The sequence below is a fragment of the Barbus barbus genome (genome assembly GCF_936440315.1).
Source record: "Barbus barbus genome assembly, chromosome: 39".
NCBI lineage: Eukaryota > Metazoa > Chordata > Actinopteri > Cypriniformes > Cyprinidae > Barbus > Barbus barbus.
The window spans coordinates 26122674-26149182 of record NC_136717.1 but is presented as its reverse complement, the minus strand read 5'-3'; the positions used below and the strand labels follow the sequence as shown (position 1 = coordinate 26149182).

The 26509-nt window shown below is 37.0% G+C and overlaps 1 protein-coding gene across 1 annotated transcript in view; it reads right to left on the bottom strand.

The window, feature by feature from the left end:
• LOC306858384 (metabotropic glutamate receptor 8-like) overlaps positions 1-26509 on the bottom strand; it is a gene marked incomplete at both ends in the record, with an annotated part of 199149 nt that overhangs the window by 107133 nt on the left and 65507 nt on the right. Inside the window, one exon of the mRNA XM_079398897.1 lies at positions 17014-17230. Coding sequence (XP_079255023.1) covers positions 17014-17230 — 217 coding nt within the window. The remainder of the gene's footprint in view (positions 1-17013; positions 17231-26509) is intronic.

Genomic DNA, 26509 nt, shown 5'->3' with positions numbered 1-26509 from the left:
CAAATGGTTGTTGAAAGTTTTTTCATGCAAAAGATCATTTTATATTTTTTGTATGATTTAGAGATGAAAGTGATTGCTTTGTGAGTTTTGCCAAAATACATATGATGCAGAAAAAAAAATGTTTTCCTCTAAGATCTAAAAATGATGCATCAGCTTAACAATGAGCTTAAACAGAGAACAACTGGAGATGCTAAAGTCTCACTCTCACAAGACCAAATCTAAACTGCTATCATTCATTTCATAGCTCTTCTTTCACATCTTGACAATTTTAGGAGAAACATATGAGACTAGGCTGATACTTAAATGAAGCAAAATGTCTGCTGAACTACAAAAGAGCATTGATTCGTTCTCTCTTCATTTACAATCCAGCCACGGCCATAAGGAAGAGCAGGATCCTTCTGGACATGGTGTTCCGTAGAAGCACTCCATGCGGAATGAATACCAGCATGGGTGGGAATACAGAGACAGTTTCACACTGTAGGAATACATTATTAACATCGCCGGGTTTCATCAGGAAGTTCATTTCTGAGGGACTCCACCACATAATAAATAACAGACTGCTTTTCTCTGGGCTTCTGTCGTGTCCTGCATCCACTCGTGCTCATATCGCGGGATGATTGAGTCAGAGCAAACACGAGATGGCAGCGCCTCCGGGGATCCAAACATACTCTGTGAATCAGATCTAAAAATACTCTTAATTAATAAGCCCAATCTGATATCCGAATGATGCCAGTGTTCACGCATGAGCTGTGTTTGTAAGCTTTCATTCTCCCTCCACTGCTTCTGTTCAAGGTAACACAAGTTGCTACTGTTTTTGCAAACAAAAATTGACTCGTCCTTGAAGCACTGATACAAACAAATGATTTTCTAAACAAGGATTTTTGGCTTTTTTTTAACTAAACATTCTTAAATCAAGAAGCATATGATATGAAGTGTTGATTTCTTTAAAAACTAACAAACAAACAAAAAAACAATTAATATTAAATGACAGTTTGCTTAAAGGAATAACAAATATCTCCCAGTAGGGAATGAAGTTGATTTTTGATTCATAATTGATATATCACTTTTCTTGTTTTAAATATAAACTCATATTTATTTATCTATTGATTTAAGAATACAAGACTTAATATGTCAAGTCATTTTGCTTCTCAAGTAAATGTAGCTTGATTTAAGAATGTTTAAATATTTGTACTGGAAAACTACTCAAAAATACTTTTGCATTGTAGTTTAATTAAACATTTGATTATTTACTCATCCTGATGTCATTCAAAACTCATATCACTTTCTTATTTATAAAAAGGAACAGCTATTTAATGGATATAAATAGAAAGACAAACAGCATTAGAGAAAGGCTTATTTTGTTGGCTATTATCAATATAAAGAAAGTAAAAGTACTAGCTCTTCAAAAATATTAAAAATACCATAAAAGTGGTCTAGCGTCATGTTGTGTTCAGGTGAATTTGACCCAGAGAGGATTTGCTTTTTCCCCAAAAATGCTAGTTAACGCTAGTTAAAGATATAATCATAAAAGGACCTGTTTAATTGTCAAGGGTCAAAGAGAGGATGGAAATGGTCATTCAAAACTAAATGATTTTGGTGCAAGACACCGTGACTAACATTATAAGAAGACTTGAGGATAAAGCGTGTGATATGAAAGTGCCAGATTGCGTTTGCTGTCACACGTCATCTGTTTGAATATGCGAGCCTGGATGTGCATATGACAAAATAGTCTCCCTTGTTCATTAGCATCGACTCACCTATTGAGTCCATTCAGTTTCTGGAATGAAGTAGCTCTTGTAAATGTGGGGTAATTACAAACCAGCGCTGGCAGGCCATCAGTCAAGTGTGCTCTCAGGAAACACAGGATGAATGGGAAGGGGAAGCCTGCCGGGAGGGGCGGCACTCATCTAGATAAAGATGTCGGTTTTGAAAAACAGCTGATGCCCTTTCTGTTATTTTTCTGCCGTGACTCCAACATGACTGTATTAGCGCAAATGAGATTTTCCAGGCATGCTGTCTTCTCTGTGCTGTGAAAATTAGCTGAAAGGGATTGTGGGAACAAGAGGAGCTTTGCACTCTGGTGCCTGTCAGAGAAGTGATGGCACTTCATTACCATAAATAGAAAAGGCCTGAAATATTGATTTATCATGAAAGGAAACAGTGATCTGGCCATTTAATTTCATTTTATTTAAAAGGACAAGAACATGCATAGTTTAAAACGGACGTCACCCCAAAAATGAAAGTCGGCTTCGCACTGTTGTTTTATTTTTTCTGCGGAGCACAAAAGTAGTTACCCGGCAGAATGTTCACACTGCTCTTTTCTACACAACAAACATGAATAACTACAGATGTCAAGCTGAAATAAGCACTATAATAGTCATCCAAACAACTTATTCAGAGTCTTCTGAAGCTGTAAAAATTCATTTTCAACAGTAACTGCTAAACTTTTAAAGACAGACCTGTTGTGAGAGCAGAGGTTGTTAACTGATGGTATATGCTGTTGCTGAATCCATCTGTTAATGATAATTCAACTTATTTTTGGAATAATCATGTTTAGTAGAGGAATTTATGGTGAAAAACTACGTTACCCATAACGCGTTACAGAAAATTCCACCAATCAGAGTGAGGCAATTTCATCCATTCTTTCCTAACATTGGGATCAGAAGGAAGGCAATGCAAAGACTCCATGTCTTTATTGGAGCCATCTTTATGGTTCCCCTCTCTCGTTATTTACACTACATGCGTGAATGAGTGGGCGGTAGAAGCAGGTGTTGATCTTCTTCTGCGGAGGCGGTGCTTATCCACACTATTACATCATAAAGTGGCACATTCCACAAGCTGTCGTTTCGGCAGACTGGCTTCAATATAAGCTGTTTTTAGACTAACCAGAAAGTTTTGAGTTCTGAAACTTACAGGGTGTGTTTATAGCACAATGACCTCTTATATGTTAAAAGATCAAGTGAATTTTGATTCCTCAGTTCACGATCCCTCCAAATTGATAGTTCAAATCAATCTGCAAACTTTTCTTAATGCAATATCAATGCAACATGGCCCTGCTGGTTCTGATCATGCAAACAGGCTGTCTCATCATCCACTGGTCCTCAACACCAGGGCTTTAACCAGGCTTGACAATCAGAGCGATTGCAGGTCTCCCAAACACAAGGTCTCCAGACTGATCGTGTCCCTACAGCAGCCAGACTCGCTTCTAGCTCTGTCTGACTAACAGGAATCAATGAGAGCGAGGCCCCTCGGGAAAGCCGGCGCTGAGGCAAAACCAGCCAGTCGATTGTAATTCAGCTGGTGGAATGCCAGTATTACGAGAGAAGATACCGCAGCCCACCTGAATACAGCAACACGATGAGCAATATTACAGCACATGCGCATCCGACCAGGTGTTCGACTGCCAATCGCGGACAAATGAGCCATCGGCTGGCGGAGAACAAACTGTCACGGAGCTTTTGTTGTTAACAATAGCAACCGGCTGAGAGGTCTGACACTACAATCACCACTTATTCGCTTCCACTGTGTGCTTTGAGAGGGTCTCGATTCGTGTGTCAATTTGATATCGCCTCCGCTGAAAGCTGAACCCTGTCGTTTAGAGGGTCTCTGGGTGACTTTTCGATAAGAGAGACAACAACCTAGATATGAAGCTAAAATACCGGCGACAGGGAGGTCATTTCAGCCACAGCAAACACACAATTATCCAGAAGCTGTTGAGAAAGCATTTGGGGAAATTGCTGTTCGTCCCAATTCCAAAACATTAAACATCAAAATGTGTTGTGCTTTAGACTTAAATTGTTTAGGAAAGGCATACTGTTATATGCTTTTTGCCTGGATGATGATAAAATGAGCCAAAAATCCCTTAGACTTACATTGAGCCATACCTTGGGGATAGACTTACTTAAGAAACCACCTAGCAACCCAGAACTCTGCAGTAAACACATAGCAAATCATTGCCAACCACTCAGAACAGCCTAGCAACCAGATATAACCTTGCTAAAAAAGAATATAATTACATTTACAGATTTAATTTGATCATTTAGTTGAAACTGAATATTTTTAACATTTATTTTGATTATTACAATAATAATATCTCTCTACTGGACAAATCTGTATAATTTCACCTTACATAGATTGCATTTCATAATGTAGTTCAAATGTAATAATATTTAAATTTCAGTTCATTAGAATTTTATATATATATAAAAAAAATTGTACATTCTCATTTATAGAAATCATTTCATTAATAATCTATACAACCTATTAAAAAGCCTCCAAATATATAGATTATATTTTAAGACAGTTTAAATTCAATACTTCAATATTATATATTACATATATTTATTTATAAGTTACTAAATTAATAATCTGTATATGCATAAATTGATCGATTTTTGAATACATTTATGGATTACATAAAAGTGTTAACATTTAATAGTGATATTTTAATATTATTTGTTCAAAAATGATAAAGCTATAAAGGAATTTCTGTGTATAAATTATTAAATTTACTATTCATTCTTAAATAGAAATGTTCTTGATTGGCATTCATGGCTCCAATTTCACAAACGTTGTTTTATTTTTGTTTTTTTTCTAGAGTGGAAAAAGGTTCTTTAGATTTTTTAAATATTCTTTACATTTTAAAAATGGTTCTTTTACGAACTGATCACTGAAAAGTAACCAAAACACTGCACAGTAGACTGCCCACCTAAAGTTGTGCTAAAGTCACTGTAATGCATGGAATGACACAGCTTGATCTAATTACATTTTTTATTTACATTGTTGGCAGATTTGTTTGCATATTCCGCAGAAGAAAACTTTTGTACAGTACGTGCTGTACCGCGTGTAGGATAAGAGCTTTACACATTCTGCAGTATTTTCACATATGGTAAGATGATGCTGCTCACTCACTGAGATAAGATGGATTTGCTTTGCTGCACACACAGGAACAGTATTAGAGCGATCCGTGGCAGATGTCTGGGTGAAACCACAGTAAACCGACTCAATCAGCTGCGCTCTTGTGGGAACGTGGAACATGTGGAAATTGGAGGGCCTACCTAATTAGCCGATTTCCTTCATGAAATTACGCATCTGCGAGGGGTGATTGGACCACCATGTCAATTTGAGACCTTGATCCAAGGCTATTTGCGTATCCCAGAAAAACCCACCCAGGGACACAACTGAAGTTAATCTGACAAGATTAACCCTTCTGACTGCTCCACGGTATAGTGTGCAATCCCCTCAGAGCCAAACACGAGCTGCGCTCTTTAAAAGATACATACCCTGCTTTATATTGCAGCCTCGGAGGCGTGCATGAGACTATATGAGACACATTATTAAAAACATCATAAAACCGACAATTTTTCCTTCAGGCCAGAAAAGGGAGAACAGGAAAATATGAAGGCTATTGGGAGTGGAATACAAGCACACTGCTTATTGCAAACATAATGTATAGTACACAACCTAACCTATCCTAACAATATGCATTAATTTACTATGTTGCATATGCATATATAGTTGCATGCATAAATATAGTTTAAATTTAATAATAATATTTTAATATTATTTAATGGGAAATTTATAAGTTTTAAATTGCTTAAAATAATAAGTTATATATCTACATGCGTAAATCACAACATTTTTAGATTACATTGTATAATACAGTTAAAATTCAATAAAGATATTTTGACATCTATAAGGAATGTTACCAAATTTATCAATTACATTATTATTGCATACTGTTTTTTTATTACAATACTGAGGTTAGCTGCTATCGCTATTTGACAGAACTATGTCAAATCTACCGTCACTCCCATAAACACTGTATTAGAAACACCCTCGCATTAGCGTTAACAAGTTTTTTTTGTATTCTGATTCAAAGGTAATATAATACAGAGTACAGTGTTGTAAATGCACATGCATGTATATTTTTATGCAGCAGCTATTTGCACTGTGTAAACAGCGATAGAGGCTATTTAACTAAGTGCAAATACCTATTTACACTGTTAAAATAGCAGGATTTTGTGCTATGTATACTACTTTTTGCAAATAGTGGCAATTATCTGCACCTCAGTATTGTAGTAAAAAAACAGTATGCAATAATAACGTATTGAGTGTAAATTATAATTTTAATTCAAATTGATGCCACCTTATTGGTGCAATAAAGCTCTCCCTACATACCCTAAACCTACTTGATACTTTATTTTCAACTTTTGGATTATTTCCTTAATTTTTATTGAAAATAAATGCCTTTCCGATGCGATACGAGATTTGAAAAGGAAGAAAAAAAAAAAGTTTGGCAACAGGTAGACTCGAACTCGGGTCGATCGCGTCCAAAAACACAATGACAAATGCTCTACCAGCTGCACCACTGGAGCTGACTCTGTAAATGATCCCTGTACACCTTGATTGACAGATATCTCGTCCAATCAGCGATGAGTAATCTATTCCCCAACCAATGGCGCTGTCTCAAACTATACCTACCTCTTCCGTTTTGTCTGTTTTCTGACTTGTTAATTTGTTTTCGGATTTGTCATTGTGTTTTCTTATTGTTATAATGTTTTCGGAATTGTTGTTGTGTTTTCTGAATTGTTATTTTGTTTTTTTAGATTTGCATTTGCGTTTGTAATTTGTTATTTCGTTTTCAGAATCGTGATTTGTTTTGCACTTCTCGGCCACCGTACAAATGAGAGTCTGGGGGATGATGAAACTTTTAAATCCATGGTTTTATGCTGTTTTGTGATGGGTGAATAAATTACTTGCCAAGCACGAACTGGGCAAAAATAGCTTGATTTGAAAAATTGAGAAAGAAAGGGAGAAAAAAGCACAACCACATTAGTGTTTGCACACACACTTTAAATTCTTCATGAGAGTCTTCCTTAAAGTCAACACGAAATCAAAATGGACCCTATTTGCTTTATTCCTTTATTTATTCATATAATTGCATTCAATATCTTGTTCCAATTAGAAAAAAACATCTGAGTTTTTAATGCATTATTAAGTCAACTTCAATGCATCGTATCAGGATCATAAAACATTCATATGTAAATCTAAAGTCAATAATAAAATTACTTTTTACATTACTAATTCATCGACCCCTTGCGAGGGCAGTTTCTTTGAAACAGCTGAACTTTTGTCAGATGTCAGGACAGCTCTTGTCATGTCAGGACATCTCTGAAGTCTTAAAGAGCGAGAGGGTCAGTCAAAGGTTTCCATCAAAGTCAACAGAAAGCATGATGGGAATCACCAGACAGCGTCTTTCCCTGCGGAGCGACAGCTCTTAACCCCGAGCAGAGAAGCGCTGCAGAGACAGGGACTGTGCACTTTAGCAGCAGGGATGGATGCATTTCCACTTAAGATGTTTTCAAAAATTAATCTGAAAATTATTCTCAATTTGTGATATTTTAATTCTTGGAATTTGGACACCAAATCCTAAAACTAAGAATCAAAACTCAGACTTTTTAACAGGACACACTAAAAAATGTGACATTGCTTATAGCACTTTTTACAATAGGCTACACATTTTTTTTCAAAGCAGCTTGGTAAATCATAATGTTAATATTTACCAGATTAGAGCTGTTATAATACAAGCAAACAAACAGTGGAGATATGCTTTATACTGTAGCTGTTATTTTAGTATCACCGAGACAATATCATAGTTTTTATTAATATTTTGAATATTATTTTATATATATCCTGGTTTCACTTTAGTTATAGTAATTTTGTGGCGCATGCATTTTTGTCATTTTTAGTGTGTTACTTCATTACTTCACAAACATTTAATTGTCATAATTCCATACAATTTTTCACACGCTTTCATTAAAATAAGTTGTTCTGCCTCTGAAGCATCTTTTCTTTTCTGCTGACATCATCCAGCCCTCGTATTTCACCATCCAATCATATGCCATTAAATTACATTAAGCCCCACCCCCTTTTTCTCATTGAATGCTCTAGTTTTACTTATAAAGATGTCACATTATGCAAGTAAAATGGGTTGCAAACTCATTTCATGTTGACTTTAAGTTGTCAGTAAACATCTATATTAGCAAAAACAAAGAAATGTTAAAAGTAGAAAGTGAGAGGAAACACCTAAACCCTCTCGTGTCGCGGGCGCTCTGTAACACACACACAGCTGTATTTCTCTGGCGTTCAGACTCAGCTAATCAGCCCTGGCCGACAGTTACATCTATCACGCAGCTGGCCAGGCCTTGATTCATTACCAGCCGCCAGCTGCCGTTTCGGAGCAGATCTGGGCTCTGCTCATCCGGCCTGGCAGGTGGGAAGCTTCTGTGGCATTTGTCTTTCCTAAACAGTAAAGTTGTCCAAGCTTGTTAAGTCCACTTGCAGCAGGATCAATGGCTGTAGTCAATCTGCAGACATCAATGAAGGCAAGAAAGTGTGGATGTTCTGCTGCCTCGGCCTAATCGTATATCCACTAGCCAATGGACAGGGTCACTTTGAGAAAGCATAACCTGACTGAAATGACAGTTCTCAGCTAATGAGCATCCAAAACACCGTCTGAAACCAGCTAAAACTTCATAACTAGCCTCCTATTTCTTTTTCACACCGAAAGTATGTTGAGCTCTCAAAGCTGTACCTCTCTTCAAATAAAGTGTTATCACACCATTCTTCATTCTAGAGCTTCCCTTGAAGTCTTCATCTTTACATGGGTTCTCGAGGCTTTTCCATTTAGAAGCACTTCTACGCTCTTGTGTTCCTGCACATAATAACGCCAGTATTGGTTTTGCAATTTATTTCAAGCGTGACACTCCTGACCTCCCTCTAAAGATGTTTTCTGCAAGGCTTAAAGTAAAAATAAAAGCAAGCGAAGCGGAACTTTGCAGATGGTAAAAGCGCTTTTAGGAAGTCGAGGCAGATGTACCCACACATATTCCGCTCTGTTGTCAATAAGGTGGATTGTTGAATTAAAACCGCCTGAGACAGATTTATCTTCACGTTCCTGAAGCTAGAAAAGTTTAATGGATAAGTTTAAACATGATATACTGTAGGGCTGAGTGATAAAGCTAGACAAAAATATATTTTTAATATAACTTCAGAAACCCTTTAATGCAATCAGTCAAATGCAGTAAAAATATAGTTAAAATTAAGTTTCCACATTGTTTTTCCAGCAATGAGCACAACTAAGAGTGACATTTAATCATTTTTATATGCATATATCATAATCATAAAGTGTAAGAGCTAATCTGGTAACACTTCATTTGAAGTCTTTAAATTCATTGGATTATAAAAGTTTTTAATGCATTAATTATGCACATTATAATGCAATCTCATGAATAATTGTATCCACGGTCGGTTATAATTCATTAAAATTACTTTTCTATTTATTGTTACACTTTTAGAACGTAAAATGCATTAAAATATGACCAATTTCAGATTCAGATTCTGCAAACATAATGCATTTTAACTTTTGTTATTTATGAAAATATATAATGCATTATGACGTACATTTTAAATACATTTATAATGCATTATACATATAAGCTTTAAGTACAGTGTTAACAAAAATTCTAGTTCATGTGAATTGATTCTTTTAAACTGGTTACTTAAATTAATCACAGAAAAATCAAATTCTTTTACATCATTTAAAGTCTAAAAACAGATCATTTCCTGCCATAAAATTTCTAGTACATTTTCTATATATTAAAATATGTACATTAAAAAATATATATATAATTTAATAATAAATGAAAAATTCAAACAAAGATTTCCATGAACAGTAGGAGTGATGTTATACAAACAAATCACTGAGTTTTGAAATTCATTGAAACAGATTGAACAGAACCACATTTTGAATCAGAGACACCATTAAAATGTCTTAATACTCTTTTACTTGAGAGTAGTGAGGAATTGCACAAATCATCTAAGAGAGTTTAGGAAGTGCATTAAAACATCTTTATACAAAACTGCATCCTGAATCCTTTGTAGGTTTTGTAAATTGTCCATATTATGATGCTTGTCACCTCATCTATGAACTTTTGTCTGTAGAGATGCCTATAGAAATAAAATGAGCAAGTGAAATTCCTGTTAACATATGTTGTGTTTGATGTCCTGTGGTTGAGTCTCTCACTTTTGAGAGCTGATAATGATGACACACTGACACGCTGTCAAAGATCTTGATAGCTAAAGTCACCCGAGGGACATTCATTGCGTAACTGTGCTTTAATAACATGTTTAGTAGTACATACCTTACTGTTAAATCAAAATGCATTTACACTTGAGAAGCAACATACCTCAAGGTGAGTCTTTTAAAAAAAAAAAGCATCAAAATTAAATGACTTTTTGCTTTAAAAAAGAACAAATCCGTCTATTGGTTAAGAAAAATAAACTTGTTTTCCCTTTAACTTCAGACCCTTACTTTTGATCAATTATCTTTTGCTTCTCAAGTAAATGTATCTTAATTTAAAACAAGTCAAAAATACTAAATAAGAAACTTTCTTGCCGTGCATAAACCAAATGGTGTCATGCATGTCATGTGATTTGTACTAATGCTCTGATTGGTTGACTGCAAGTTCATATCTTGTCTTTGTTTGCATTTAAATGAGTTTTCATTGCAATCTTGATAAAGACCTATATGTGCTGAATACTGTTGGCAAAACAAAGAACAGGTTTCTACCAGCCTCATATTTTCATTCTTTCATTGCTCGATCCACTCCGCATATAAACCAAATTACAAACATTAACACCCAATGCGTTTGAAAATACATTTCCATATGCATATTACTGCAGTGGCTTAAAAAACACACCACATAACTTCTTTATTTTCACCCTTTAAGAAATGAAGTCTACTTTCTATAGATCTGACTGCATCGAAATGGCACCATCTATGACATTAGAAACACTATATGGCTTGTGCTTTGCAGTTTGCACCATCTGTTCCCCTGTGGCATTCACTAAACATCACTTGGCAGTCGTCTGTGCAGGTCACAACCCCCAAATAACAGAAGCCTGCGTTTAATCTATAGACAGAGTTTGGCTTCCTTGGAATGTAATGGCTTCATTAGACCCTTCAAACCTAGCAGACGCGCGTTTCTCTCTTGAATTCCTGTGGGAACCGCAGCTCTGAAACCGCTGCCCTGCCCTGGACCTCTGAGTTTTGGTAGTGTATAATGTGTTCAGCAGTGGGCTCATTAGCACTAGCCTAGACGCATACAGCTGAGGTGGTTACCGAGGATGGCTAATTTAGATGTGAATGACAAAGGGAAAAGAGCAGAAAGATGGAAAAAATGTGGAAAAAATCCACAGTATTTTGTGAAAACTCAGTCCATTCTAGAATAGCAGAGCTCATTCTGCGAATATGAAGTGCAGACCTGAAGAACAAAAACACAGCTGCTGAAATGGCCATTTCACACAGCTTTTCCAAAACTATTGGGAAATCCCATGATGGATGTAAAAGCAATTATCTATGGCCCATTGGCATGGTAATTAATGTTAATGTCTATTAGCATCTATTGCTACTTGCGCCTCAGAGAACTGTGCTCACTAACCTCATCATGACAGCTGTCTCGATGCTTATTAATTTGAATATACACAGGTAAAAGACTTATAAGAAACCTAAAAGGCTGAAATGACTAACTGTTGCCTACCTGGACAAAGAAACACAATATGAAGCCATTAGCATGTAGACAAATTAGTCAACTTTTATGGATAAGCAGTCAGTCACACGCTAGCAGTTGTAGCACAGTTTAATTCAATGCGTTATTTGCAATTCTATTTAAAAAAACAAATTCCAGAAACAGATGAATTTAAACGTGGCACCGTTCTATTACATTGGTTGTTGTATGTATCGCAACAGTTCAGAAATGAGTAACGCTAAAAGAATAATACTCTCGTATTTGAAAATAATGTATCACCTACACTAAACCCTACCCTAAACCTAAACAAACATGAAAAAAAATGCATCAACAATGCCATTTTTGCTTACTTTGTGCTCTCTTATCGATACTTGTGTTTTACGGCACTACAAATCACAAGTGCAATCTTGTACCAGGTACGCTACCAAGCACGTTTACAACATCAGGAAAGCTGTGCATATGTGATGCAAACTTCAAAACGCATTAGTTTACAAATCATGCACAATGGTAAAAGTGTTTTGAGGTCATAACATATTGTGCATGCAACCATGCAAAAATGAGTCTTTGTTAATCAATAATCTGCCCTATAAAAATGATTTGTGTGGAATTAAAGTTAGAAACTGCAGTGAATTGTACACATTAGTATGTTTTTGGAGTTTTTCAAATGAACCTGTATTGGAATTCCAAAGGAATTTTAGGAGGAACAAGTTGATACATTATTGGAACACATGAAAACTCGTGAGCGATGCAGTTTTATTTTCCCCTCAGGGGAAAAAAGACGGTCTTGGTGTGACTAGAAACCATTCACAGCTTGTTGTCAGAGATCATTAGTAAGTAAGTATAGCGAGAGTCATCTGCACAAGAATGAATGCAATGAGACAGAATACTTCACCCAATTATAGATACCTCACAACATTATGCAGGTTAATCCAGCCTATTTCTCACCCAACTGTGTGATGACTAATATAAAACAATGTTACAATCACAACAGTGCCATAATCTATCTAGTTTGGTGGTTCATCACGGTCTTTGCATGCAAGAGAAAGCTACTTCTGTGCTTTATACATCACTACACTACTGATAATATACTTTTGCTTAATAAAATGTTCCTGGAAACTAAGACTGTTTATTTTTGCTAATCTAGCTGGTTTAGGCAAGATTCAAAACCCCTATGAAACCATTTAACTTTGACGAGGAAACTGCTGTTTTATCAGCACTACAGCTCAATGCATCAAAGCATTCATGCTAACCGCTAGGTCATGACATCTATTCACTTTCAGACAGCGAATACAGTCATGCACAAGAGTAAAAAATGGGCCTTAATTAAACTCAAAGTTTCTTTGAATAAACTGGGGTTAATGTTTATAGCCCCAAAAGGGCAACTGCTATCTGATACAAGGTGATTTGCTGAAGTAGTGACAAGCAAAGAGGAAGATCTCAATTGTCTTGGCCATTAGCGGAAACTACAATGAGGGCATCATTGTTGCAAAGCTATTGACTTTTGATTCGCTTGTTGTATGACATTCATTTAGCGGCTAATTGCATGCTTGTTCAATTCTTTTCTCTCCGTTTTAATCCACCTCTCGCGTTACAGCTGGGAGACTTGAACCTGCAGTTTGGGAAATGAAAAGTAAAGACTCATCCACAAAGTCAACAAAACAACTGCAAACAAAAGCCAGGAGAACTCATATAGGAATGCTCAGGTCTGTGCTAAGACCGTCTCCTTCCATGTTTACCTTCTTTTGTTTGAATTCAGCACAGTGACAATAAAAGCCGATCTTTTACTTTTACTTTATAAAATCATCCCTAATTGTTTTCCCCACAGTACAGACGAGTCAGTACACATACTATATAGTAAAACCGTGGTTGGTTTTGTAGTTACAATGCTCTTACTGCAAATGCTGTGGTAAAATCATGGTTAATTTTGTAGACATGGTTTTACTGCTAAAATCACAGATGGTACAATCTTGGTTAGTTTTGCATTTACCACAGTTTTACAACAAGAACCATAGTTACACAACCATGGGTACTGTAGTAAGACTATGATTAATTTAGCGTTTACTATGGTTTTACTACACAAACATAGTTAAACCATAGGTACTGTAGTGAAATCACGGTTAATTTTGCAGTTACTACGGTTTTACTGCAAATGCTGCAGTAAAACCATGGTTTTACTACAAAAATCATAATTAAACCATGGTTACTGTAGTATAATTGATAATTTTGTATTTACTGTTGTTTTACTACAAAAGAAATGTGGTTTCTGTAGTGAAACCATGATTATTTTTTCTGTTTTTCATTGTGTAAAAATCATCCACTCATTTGGATATAGACACACGACAATCTCCATATGTGATGCAGAAAGATCCCCACACACTTCACCTTTCAGCTGGCTGCATATTCAAAATCGTAGCTTCTGGCTAGACTGTGGTTAACTACTTTAAATGAGGAGCAGTATCTAGCTACAGTTTCTAAGTAGCTGTGAAACACTACATGTGATGGTAAACACTGGAGTCCGGAGGATGCTAAAGTGGATGTTATTACACAAATGTGTGCTATCTTTCATGAATTTTTAATGCATCATTAAACAGTGCGATTAGTACAGCTGTGTGATATTTGCATTTGTGGAGCAGCGGGGTCTCTGGTAAGAGCTATAATTCTATCATGTAGGGTGAAGAAGGGGGGAGGATTGTAGCGTAGAGGGGTTTTAGCGGAGGAGGACTGTGTGTTAAAGCCCATCATTATACTTCCTGTCCATCCATGTCCTCCTCTCACCCATATTCCCTGCCTCTCTTCAGCCACGGGTCTTTATTGATACTCCAGGATAGCAGACAGAACCATCATTCATTTAGAGGACATGGTTAGCAGACTAGACATAGTCTGTTTTACACCCTCCCATTCAGTTTGCATGGCTGCTTAAGCAGCTTCCTGACCCAAGTTTGTCTTTATGGGGTAAACGCACAATAAAATGCATTGAATGCCACCTGCCACCTGTCTGGAAATATGTCCAGTCATAACACTCTTCTCCATCATCATAACATAGTCATAATACATTTCATAAATTAAATGCATAAATTGCATAAAATGCATAAATTAAATTACATAAATGCATAAAATGCATAAATTCAAAAAAAAAAAAAAAAAACTTTCCCTCTATCTTTCTCTCCACTTACTAGCTTGCACTTATTTGAACAATGACTGAGACTTGGTGTCACGAGCACTTCCTCTGTCTGATTGCCTCTTCAAGATTAATCGCTTTTTGTATTCCGCAATTGTAAGTCATGTAAATGCATAAAGTAAGTCTATAACAAGCCTCATTCGCATAGAAACAAGGATTTGTTTGCATGCACAAGAATGACAATACACTAAATACAGCTGGAGTAGTGCTAAATCACATTGCAAAAATGTTGTAAGATTATCGGAGTATATTTTACAAGAAAATGTCATATTTTTCAACTGTAAAATTTCATCTTCAATTCTGTGTGTTACTTGTGATTTCTTTGTGATATTTGAGATTTCGTCTGAGTTCTGATTTTCCAAAGATTGCAACTTTTCTTAAATATTATGGCAATATCCATAATGTAGCATTTTCCTGGTTTTGCACCAAATTCTGCAAATAGCAAACCTGTGGAATGATCAAGTGGTTGGTGAATAAGATGCACATGTTATGCTGAAATACCACATGCTAAAGCAGTGCAATGGCTAACGTCAAGATTTGACTTCACCCTGTCTACTTTCTGTAAGTCTTCCTTAAGTCTCTCATTGCTGCTTGGACAACAAACACTTGGTCCCGCTGGTCGGTCTACATCGCCTTTGCCCTTTGTGAGCAATGTCAACATCCACTGAACGGACAGAAAATAGCGTAACACTCAACTGAGAGCACTTTGGCTCCCAAACTCAAAATCAAGACCATCCATGACATTTCGGTCAATACGGGAAAGAGCAGAGAGTCTCCAGGGTACCCGGTACGTTCAGAAACACTACAATACGTAACAGACATAATCCCCATTTATCCTTAGTTTAACAACTGAGAATTAATTAAATGGATTCAACTTCTCTACATCTTGAGCAAATAAGAATGTGCAAGATAAGAATAATAATATGCTTAATCAAGAGTGGAATACAGATTTTAAAACACTAGGCTTTAAACAATCGTCCACACTGTAAATGGTTACAGAGAAAAAACATATACAGGCATCGTATACTGAACAAATAAGGATCATTTACACAATACCAGACTTTCAAGTTGTTCCAAATACAATAAACTCACAGAGAAACATGGACATCGATGCTAAGAAATGCATGACAAATGAAAACAATGTTCTAAAATCAATTGAAAATTTGAAATGCCTGATATCCCTCGACTGGATGGATTCATAGTCTAAAGTGCCCATCGCACACTATTTGATTATCACAGAAACTCTGCTGCAGGTTCTGACCTCCAGAAATTGTCACCAGCTGCTATATACTGCAAATTGAGGCAAAAATCAGAGTCCATAATTTATAATAACATTTCTTCCATTGAAAAAGTCAATCTCCTGTTGTTCTCTCACAAAATCCAATAACATATGTGACCCTGGACCACAAATCCACTCATAAGGGTCAATTTTTTAAACTGAGATTTATACATCACCATTGATGTATGGTTTGTTATGATAGGACAATATTTGGTCGAGATACAACTATTTGAAAATCTGGAATCTGAGGGTCCAAAAAATAAAATAAAAATGAGAAAATCGCCTTTAAAGTTGTCCAGATGAAGTGCTTAGCAATGCATATTACTAATCAAAAATTACGTTTTGATATATTTACAGGAAATGTATTAAATATCTTCATGGAACATGATTTTACTTAACATCCTAATGATTTCTGGCATAAAAGCAAAATCTTTGACCCATACAATGTATTGTTGGCTATTGCTACAAATATACCACAGCGATTTAAGACTGCTTTTGTAGTCCAGGGTCACATATTTGTTTTGATCTGTTTCTGAATTTTTTTGTGCGGATTTCTCTCCTGAAGTTAAAAACATCTTAAAGATGGATTTGTTTGATATAAACACACAGCTTTTGGCTTCACAAGACATTAATTAATGGACTGGAGGGGTGTGGATTACTTGTGGATTATCGTAATGAAACAAACTCATCTACATCTTGGATGGCCTGAGGGTGAGTACATTTTTTGCTAATTTAATTTTTTGGGTGAACTATTCCTTTGAGGCCAAGCATATACTACAAGACCTGTGCAAAATAAAACACTCAGTTTCTTGTCTTCAGTCAAGTCGGTGCCCACACTACAAAACTAATCTGTTGGTTAGTATCTAGGAATAAAAACATAAAGAGGAAAGATGCTTGTTTCTTGAAGCGTGCATTTGGTTCAAATTCATCAATGCATCAAGCAAATCTTGGAAAAGCCATCTTACCCATCTCTCTGGAGATCTGCACGAACGCTTCCACACCGCTTTCCCCGTAGTTCCCTTCAGAAGCCAGTGTAGAGACGTAGTTCCAGCCCATCGCCGTGACAATATCCAGCATGGCCTGCGCCTGGTAGGAATCCGGTGGAACGACGCGGGAAAAAAAGTCATAGCGGGTGTTATCGCTCAGCTCCGGAGCTGTGGATGCATAGCTGATCTGAGGAATCTGCAGAGAAAAGAAGAAAGTTTAGAGAAAGGGTTCTCTTGTATCACAGTGGAAGAAAGAGGGATGTGTTTCCAGATCCAGTGACCTGCTTGCCTAGACAGCAATTGTATTCTGCCTTCAAAGATACCTAATTTTGGCCAAATTACATTCACCATTGCATTTCTCCTTCATACAAAAGCCAATCCTAGAATGCATTGCAACAAGCTCAGTGAATTCCAACATGGAGGTTTAGTCAACAGATACAAATTATAAAACACTTATTTCATTTGAAAGGTTCTGATGATAGTTGCAGTTCACCCAATGTACGCTATTCCAACACAATAGCTTGGCAATTCATAACTGTTTTACATTTTGGGGAATTGGTGTTCACAATTCACAATTCATATGATCTTATGTTTCTTATGGACAGTTTTGTTTAGGGGTGGGGTTATAGATGGGATGCTTACGCTTTTTCCTAAAAATCTTATGTTTTCATAAGATGCACATCGTACAGATTCATACGAAATCACCACTTGTTACGTTTTCTCATGAGTTGGGGATTTTGTTTGTGCATAATTAGTATTGCATTAGCTTAGCAATATGTGCCAACCAGGGTTATTATCGTTAACTAAAATAAAAAAAATAATACTAAAACCAGAAAAAAATTCATTACTTGAAATAAACGTTAAACTAAATAAAATAAAAAAATATTATATTTAAACTTATTTTATTTCAGCTAGTTGCAAATGCAACACTTTTTGTTTTTGTTTAGTTAAAGTGCTAAAATAACTAAAGAAAAAATAAATAAAAATGAATAATACTATATAGACATATTTTACAAAGCCCAACACATGACATGGACAAAAATATATTTATTGTGGCCACGAATTAATTAATTCCCACAAATTTAGAAGCTGTTTCCCTCATTTCATGATTTTGTTTCATCGTTTTAGTTCAATCATGGACACAAATTAAGAATTCATTATTATTTTTTTCCTTTTCATAGTAAATTGTGGTTTTGCTAATTCATTCCCTCATTTAATTCAAATGAGGGAGAAAATGAATAAAATGAGGCCACAATTTTCTAAAATGAGGGAATAAATTGTTAATTCATGGCCATAATTTATATACACTAAAACAATAACTAAAATTAAAGTCAAAATGAAAAAAGAAAAGAAAAGGTAAATAGTAGGGTCTGCTGCTGAGAATCATGGGTAATGGAGTCTGTGGGAAGTCTGACTGACAGATTCATTGTCTAGAGAAAGAGGACAGGAGGAGGTTAAAGAAGCTCACGGCTGAATTATTCTGAAGGATTGCGTTACAAAACTGTTTTGAAATGCAGCTCACGTCCAGCTACACAAACGGTATTAAATCCAAACATCTCCGATGGCTGAGGCGGTACACAATCACCTAGACTGTGCTTTCACCGCTTGAAGCTGTAAATAAGAAAACATTTAGCCTAAAAGCACTTGAGGAACATCCCCGCATGCGTGCGGATAGCTGCGTCGAGTAATGATGCGAAACAAAACTCTGACATTGAAAAATATATCAAATTTACTCCGTCTCCAGCAGTGAGGAGTGAAAATTGAAATTTGACACTGTAAGACTGATAATCAAGAGTTTTTGATGAATGTGACGACTTCGAAAGCATGCAAAAAAACACAGCTTCAATGCTCTCACGCAAAAACTATGTTGCTAATAAGAACTTTTATATAAGAAAGTTCACTCAAAGGAAAAGGTTAACCATAATGCATTGCAAACTTCCATTAAGTGTACCAGTAGCGACTTATGAATATTTCATGAAAAAAGGGCTACACAAATAAGACAACACCCAAGAGGCCAAGATACATAAAAAGGGGAAAGATAACTCCACTTTTATTGCATAACACTTTAAAAATAAACAAATATTGCTTTCTGGTGTGAATATGAAGTTATGCTCTCATATCAAAGCATCTTGGTTTATTGCACAAAGAACACAATGGATTTTGAGTGCTTTATTTGAAGAATAATGAATTTGAATTCAAATACCAACACTGGTCAAGTTATATAACCAAAGAAACTGCAACTAAATGCGTCTCAGAAACAAAACAAAAAAATACTTTAAATAATGCATTCAAAATAAAATAACTAAACTAAATAAAAATAATTATATTATAGATATTTTAAAATAAAATATTTTTTTAAAAGTCTGTTTTTCCTGCAAGACTCATAATATTAACCAGTAAGTTCGATTACAAAATAAAATGCAGACGAATGCTCCTCATAAAATAAAATACTTTTTTTTTTTTTTTAAGTATTTTTTCACACCACTAGACCACTAATAATTAAATAGGAAGATAAAAAGTCAGACTTGCATGTCTGACTTTGTCAGAAGAGATGCCACCATAAAACATGGGTCAATTTGATTACTACCGTCAAAAAAAAGAGCAATAAATCCATTTAACCCAAAAAAGAGCCATCTGGCCTTCTGCTCTCTGGCATTTTGTGTCATAAATTCCCATAATTACACATCTAATATAATAATATCAGAGGGCAAAGGATTTGAATTCATCCTCTGAGAACACAAAAGCATAAAAGTGTTTGCTTTTTACAGTCAGTATAAACTCTCGATCCTCAGTAATCCCCTTTTTCAACATGTCCTCAAGCTATCGCTATATAATTTAGCAAACACTTCAAATATAAAAGATAAAAAGTTTACGTGTAAACTCAAGTCTCCAATGCATTTCATGAACACAGCTTTAAAGCTTGCTGAATGAGGACTTCAGTATTGAGCAGTTGTAGTTTACGATACCAGCTGATAAAAACTATAAAGAACACAGCATGAGATGTTCTGGCCAGGCGCTTTAAAAGAACAACAGAGATCTCCGAATGATGCATGAAAACACAGCTGCATGCCATCACACAAATGCATTTGCATTAAGAGAGCAGACCATAGAGGGACGCAACAAACCTGAGGCCATGGACAACAGGCTGGAAGATAAGAATGAAAAAATGGGATGTTTGTGACAGATCTGTGGTTTTACAAAACAGGACGTGATGAAGAGATACTTGAGCATTTAAGACCTAATAATCCTCAGAGAATCATCAATCCGAGACCTCCTTAATGGATAAAAAGAGCAGCATAAGCTGCTGACAGCATTTGTGACATAATGTCAATTATTACAATGTCGACTCATCCCTCAGTTAAAATAAATAAATAAAAGCAAAAACCATGGTAGCAATTGACGTGCTAGACGTCATGTAAACCTTTTTTAACAGCATTTTTATGCATTTTTGTTGATATACTATTATAGGTTTCATTCCTAATTTGAATATGTTTTTTTTTTTCATTTTAGTAATTTTGTGGCATTTTTGTCATTTTCAGGGTTTTTTTTTTTTATATGTCTATATAGATTTTTTTTAGTTTTAGTTATTTAGCACCACAAGTCAAACCAAATCTAAATTAAAATGAGAAATGATTCTTTGGTAACAAGCCACATTTATTTTCTTTCTTTTTTTACTTAATGTAACATTTGTTTGTTTGTTCGTATTTTGGTTTTAATTTTAGCTTCAAGTTCAACTATAATATTCCTGGCATTGATGACCATATTAACTGAGCAAAGGTATAATAATTAGAATAGTTTAAAGAAAAAAATATATATTTTAGCTATAGTTGCAACATTTCTTATTTTCACTTAAAGTTGATGTATAAAATAACTAAAACTAAAATGAAAAATGAATAACCAAACAGATGTGTTTAAAAACAAAACAACAGAAGTTACTAAAACGTTTACTACAATTGCAATGAAAATAGATAAAAAATTAATTCAAAATACTTACAAAAACCATAATAGCATCTCAATGATACTAAAACAACATTGTAACAGAGAATTTGTGGAGCATTTGTATATATATATAAAACTAAATAAATATAAAAAGAAAAATATATTTTCTTTTTAAAAAAAGATCAAAAATGGAGAAAAACCTGCATGCCAACAACAGGATATACACCTTTCATTATACATTAATTTATTTTAATCTAAAACTCACTGGCTGCAATAATGCACTTAAATTAAGCAGAAATCTGTATTTTTTTGTTAAAGTACTTACATTAAATGTGTCACGTCCTGCTGGTGTGCCCTTATTGGCCACCAGATGTCACTGTGTGTTTGTTTGAGCACATGGCTTGTTGTTTGTGGTTTGTGCCATGTGCTCTCCTGTCTATTGTCTGACCCCGCCCTCCTTGTTATCTCATTATTGTTTCAGTGACTTCACCTGTGTCCTCCTTGTTTGTCTCCCTATTTATTCTCCTGATGTCTGTAGTCCTGTGCTGTTTCGTTATTGCATGTTTAATGTGAGATGTTTGGCGTCTTGTGTGTGTTTGCAGTCTCCTGCAAGGAAGCCTTGTGAGCCTTGCAGCCTGCCTGCCTGCCTGTTTTTCCCCCTCGGGGTGGTTTTTGTTTAATTTTTTTATTAAAGGACACACCATTCTCCTGCACTTGGACCCTGACCTCATCTTTCCACGGTGCTTTTCACGGCGTCCCGTGACAGAACGAAACAGCCAAATAAGGACTCAGTGGAGAATGGAACCAGCAAACATGGGTCCAGCAGGGAAGTTCCTCCACATCCGCCAGGGAGACCGGAGCATGGAGGATTATGCCAGGGACTTCATTAGAGGAGCTCGTCAGTTGGCGACGGAGAAGACCTGCCTCATGGTCTTCTTCTGGGGAGGCCTGGCTGAGCCCTTCAAATCCAGGATGCCGTACTAGACCCCCGAAGAGTCGCTGGAGGAGTATGTCAACCTGGCTCTGCATTTGAGTGGCTCAGCCATCAGGGTGGAGTTAGCTGCGAAGCCCATTCACAGCTCTCCCGAGGCGGCGATCCGGGGGCCCAGTGCCTTGCGCCCGCTTCCGGAGCATCCTGGGCTGATGCGCAGCGTGCGGGAACCCCTGCTGATGTCGGTGCGAGTGGCGTGGCCCACTCACGTTCCTCCCGAGACAGCTGTTCCTGCTCACAAGGCTTCCGAAGCGGCGGTGCACGCTCACAAGGCTTCTGAAGCGGCGGTGCCCGCTCACAATCCTCCTGAAGGGGCGGTGCCCGCTCAGAAGGCTTCCGAGGCGGCGTTGCACGCTCACAAGGCTTCCGAGGCGGCGTTGCCCGCTCACAAGGCTTCCAAAGCGGCGGTACCCGCTCACAATACTGCTGAAGGGGCGGTGTCCGCTCACAAGGCTTCCGAGGCGACGGTGCATGCTCACAAGGCTTCCGAGGCGGCGGTGCCCACTCACGATCCTCCTGAAGGGGCGGTGCACGCTCACAAGGCTTCCGAGGCGGCAGTGCCCGCTCACGATCCTCCTGAAGGGGCAGTGCACGCTCACAAGGCTTTCAAGGAGGCGGTGCCCGCTCACAAGGCTTCCGAGGTGGTGGTGCCCACTCACGATCCTCCTGAAGGGGCGGTGCACGCTCACAAGGCTTCCGAGGTGGCGGTGCCCGCTCAAGATCCTCCTGAAGAGGAGGTGCACGCTCACAAGGCTTCCGAGGCGGCGGTGCACGCTACCAAGGCTTCTGAGGCAGCGGCAGTGTCTGCTCACGATCCTCCTGCTCTGCCTGCCCCGCCTTGGCCTCCTGCTCTGCCGGGACCACCCTGGCACAGAGGTGTCTCCAGGCCCTCTGCCGCTAGACGGGCCTGGCCCACCATCCCTCCCCCTGATCCACCTCTGGCCCACCTCCCTCCCAGACATTTTTTGATTTCAGTTACTGTGGAGCATCTGGAATCTGCTCCTTAGAGAGGGGGTTGTGTCACGTCCTGCTGGTGTGCCCTTATTGGCCACCAGATTTCACTGTGTGTTTGTTTGAGCACATGGCTTGTTGTTTGTGGTTTGTGCCATGTGCTCTCCTGTCTATTGTCTGACCCCGCCCTCCTTGTTATCTCATTATTGTTTCAGTGACTTCACCTGTGTCCTCCTCGTTTGTCTCCCTATTTATTCTCCTGATGTCTGTAGTCCTGTGCTGTTTCGTTATTGCATGTTTAATGTGAGATGTTTGACGTCTTGTGTGTGTTTGCAGTCTCGGCCGGCCGGCCTGCCTGCCTGTTTTTCCCCCTCGGGGTGGTTTTTGTTTCGTTTTATTATTAAAGGACACACCATTCTCCTGCACTTGGACCCTGACCTCATCTTTCCACAGTGCTTTTCACAGCGTCCCGTGACAAAATGGTCCTTTAAGTTTCAATGCCTCCACAAACAACTCTCCCAGAATGCTCTGCACTTTTGAAATCATTTGCATATTCTGTGCATTGTTGTATAGAGAGGTCGATCAAATGAAGTTATAATGCAGTATTGGATGTAATTGGTATAATATCTAAGCATACACATCCCACAAACATAAATATATGTGCATGCATTTGAACAGTACGAGCGTGCGTGTGTGCGTGTGTGTGTTTGAGGATAATGGAGCTGCCTGGCTGAGCGGCTGATAGATGGTTCTCCAGCACTGCTAATTAACCCTTGCTCAGACCTTTATTGTCTGACATAAGGCAGACATGGACCTTAACAAAGGGTGCAAATGCAAGCGTGGCCTCATACACACACAAACACACCGAGCAGCCCCACGTAATTAAAGCTGCATTGATTAATGCGTCTAGAATGTTGAGATTACACTGATTCCCAGGCGAGTTTGTGTTGTACGAGTAGAGGGGACGTATTATGAACGTGTGCGTCCACATATGCATGCAGTGGCACAAAAACAATAGACCAAAACCTCACTGCTACCAAATCTCAAACCTTAAAATGCATATTTTAAATGCAGGAAAGATTGTTTTTATTACAAGTCCGAACAATCCCTAAGCACTGGTGCATTAAACTTAAGATTTTCAATGCAGTAAAATCGGTCAGTCAATCAATCAAGAAAGCAAGTAACAAAATGCAATAAAATAAAGATTAAGAATTTAAAATAAAAATGTTAAGATTTTTATTTTTTTTTACATATATTTATTATTATTGCATATCCTGGCACATAAGATGTAAGATTTTGAATAAATAAAATACAAAAAAAAAATTGAAATGCAAAGCCAAACTAAATTTACAAACATATAAACATATATACGTGTGTATGTGTGTAATACTATAAGTTTCTAATAAAGTTTCAAATATTTTTTTTTATTTCCAGTATATATAATTTCATACAATTTTAGTAAGCTTCCAAAATGTCCAATTTTACACAAATATCTTTGTTCGTGAAACAAGATCTTAATGTTGACAAATCAAGTTACTGCTTCAAAAACACACAATACCAGTAAAATCAGTAAGATACGATATTCATGATAAATTCTGTGAAAACAAATCTCAACTGCCTAATATACAAAATTGTGTGTGAATTTATTGTTATAGACATTTAGATATTTCTACAACTTTCACTCTGTTTGGAAACTCCTAAAGATTAGAAACCTGTGAATCTACAATGATTAAGAACAGTTTTGTTATTATCTAATGATTTCCTAAAGGGTAAGATCCCCTGGAAAGACACTGTATTATTTGCACAGCAGTTCCAACCAACAAAAAGGTTTCATGTGCTTTTTAGGCCAAAAAATTGTGGGGAACCAGGTCATGAGTCCCTCTCGGTCCAAACAAAGGCATCATCTGTGGGCACAGCACATTTAGCTGTAAGCATCTGTCGTTGCGCTAAAACAATTCTTTGGATCAATTGCTCAGCACTGCAACATTACAAATGCATTATCTCACATTAGTTACAGAAGCAAAGCGACGTCACAAAGGACGGGACGCTCGCCGAGAACCACAACTAAAAGGGTTCAGAAAATGCCATCAATGTCCCACAGTGACCACCATAAAGCGAAAAAGGACCCAGACAACCCAAACCCTGAATGTCACACAGCAACTGACCATTTCACCCGCAATGAGGCAGATCGCTTACATTGTGCACTAGTGATAATGGCAGCAGTGGGGTGTAATTGCAGGGCACGGTGCCCTCTCTGCTCGACAGGGGCTTCGACGGGACGTGCTGCATTGGCAGGTGGCTGTGCAATGGCTTCCAGTTTCACAGCGGCGGACGGTTTCATCCGTCATCTGGACGGCCTGTCGGATTGGACGGCTGGACTAACAGAGCTGTGGGCAGCGGAGGAGACAGATTAGCTGACGGGGTTTAACTGCCTGTTTAGATTGCTCAAGACAGCCGGCTCCATCACCTTATATTACCGCTTCACGTATGAAGAGATGTTTGCTTTAGGTTCAAGACTGATGCAGTACTGCTATCATACAGGAACAGGTAACCTCTGACCTGAACGACTCAGGTGGGTCCTACTGAATTCTCTAATTCAGACACTTAAATGTTATCATGGCTTGATTATTTGCACAAGAAAAGGAACAGCATTCAAATAAAGATCTAAAGTCTTTGCTCAGTGAGAGAAATATTGACAATATCATAAATTTTATAATTTGAAAATTGTAAAGGAAGATAAGCCAACAAAAAATAAAATAAAAATTGTATTTAAATTTTACATTATATTATTTATATTTTACCTTTTTGGGCAGCATGAGGCTAACTTCAACTTGATGGACTAATTTACATGAAAATGACAACTTGTTTATTGGATTATATAATTATATCACCAGTAGAAATATTGATAATTTCCTACTGAACTCTGTATTTTTGTCAGCAGAGCTGAAAGTTGTAGAGTGAGACAAACCAATAAAATAAATAAATATATAAAATATTAACAATATTTCGATTTTTTTATTTTATTAACAATATATGAGACAAACAAATAAAACAAAACAAAACAAAAAGCAAAATATTAAGCTAATTTTTAGGTAGCACGAGGCAAAGCTCACGCATACGCATACAACGCATAAAGAAATATTTAAGATATATTAAGACAGTTTTTGTGGTAGCCGTAGCTCAAGGCAAACCTCAGCTGACTGCACTCTGAAACAATGCATAAAGAAACCTTTAAAATAGTTGACAATTATTAGTTTTTACATTTTATATTGTATTATTATTACAATAATTATTTGCACAAAAAAATAACAACAAAGTTAATTTGAGTATTTAACCATATCATATGTAGAAACAATGATAATATCATACTGCATTGTCATTTTATCACTAGAAATTAAAAGTTTAGAGTGAGAAAGCAACTAAAACAATCACCACATTCAAATCCATTGCTAATCGTTTTATCTGTTTGTGCTGTTGTTTTCCTTCCACAATGATGTCACTTCCTGGAAGATGACGTCATTAAGGAAGCGGCTTTGGTTAGTTGAAGGGAATTTACAAAAGACTAACAGGATTAAATCAATATTACAAACTAAA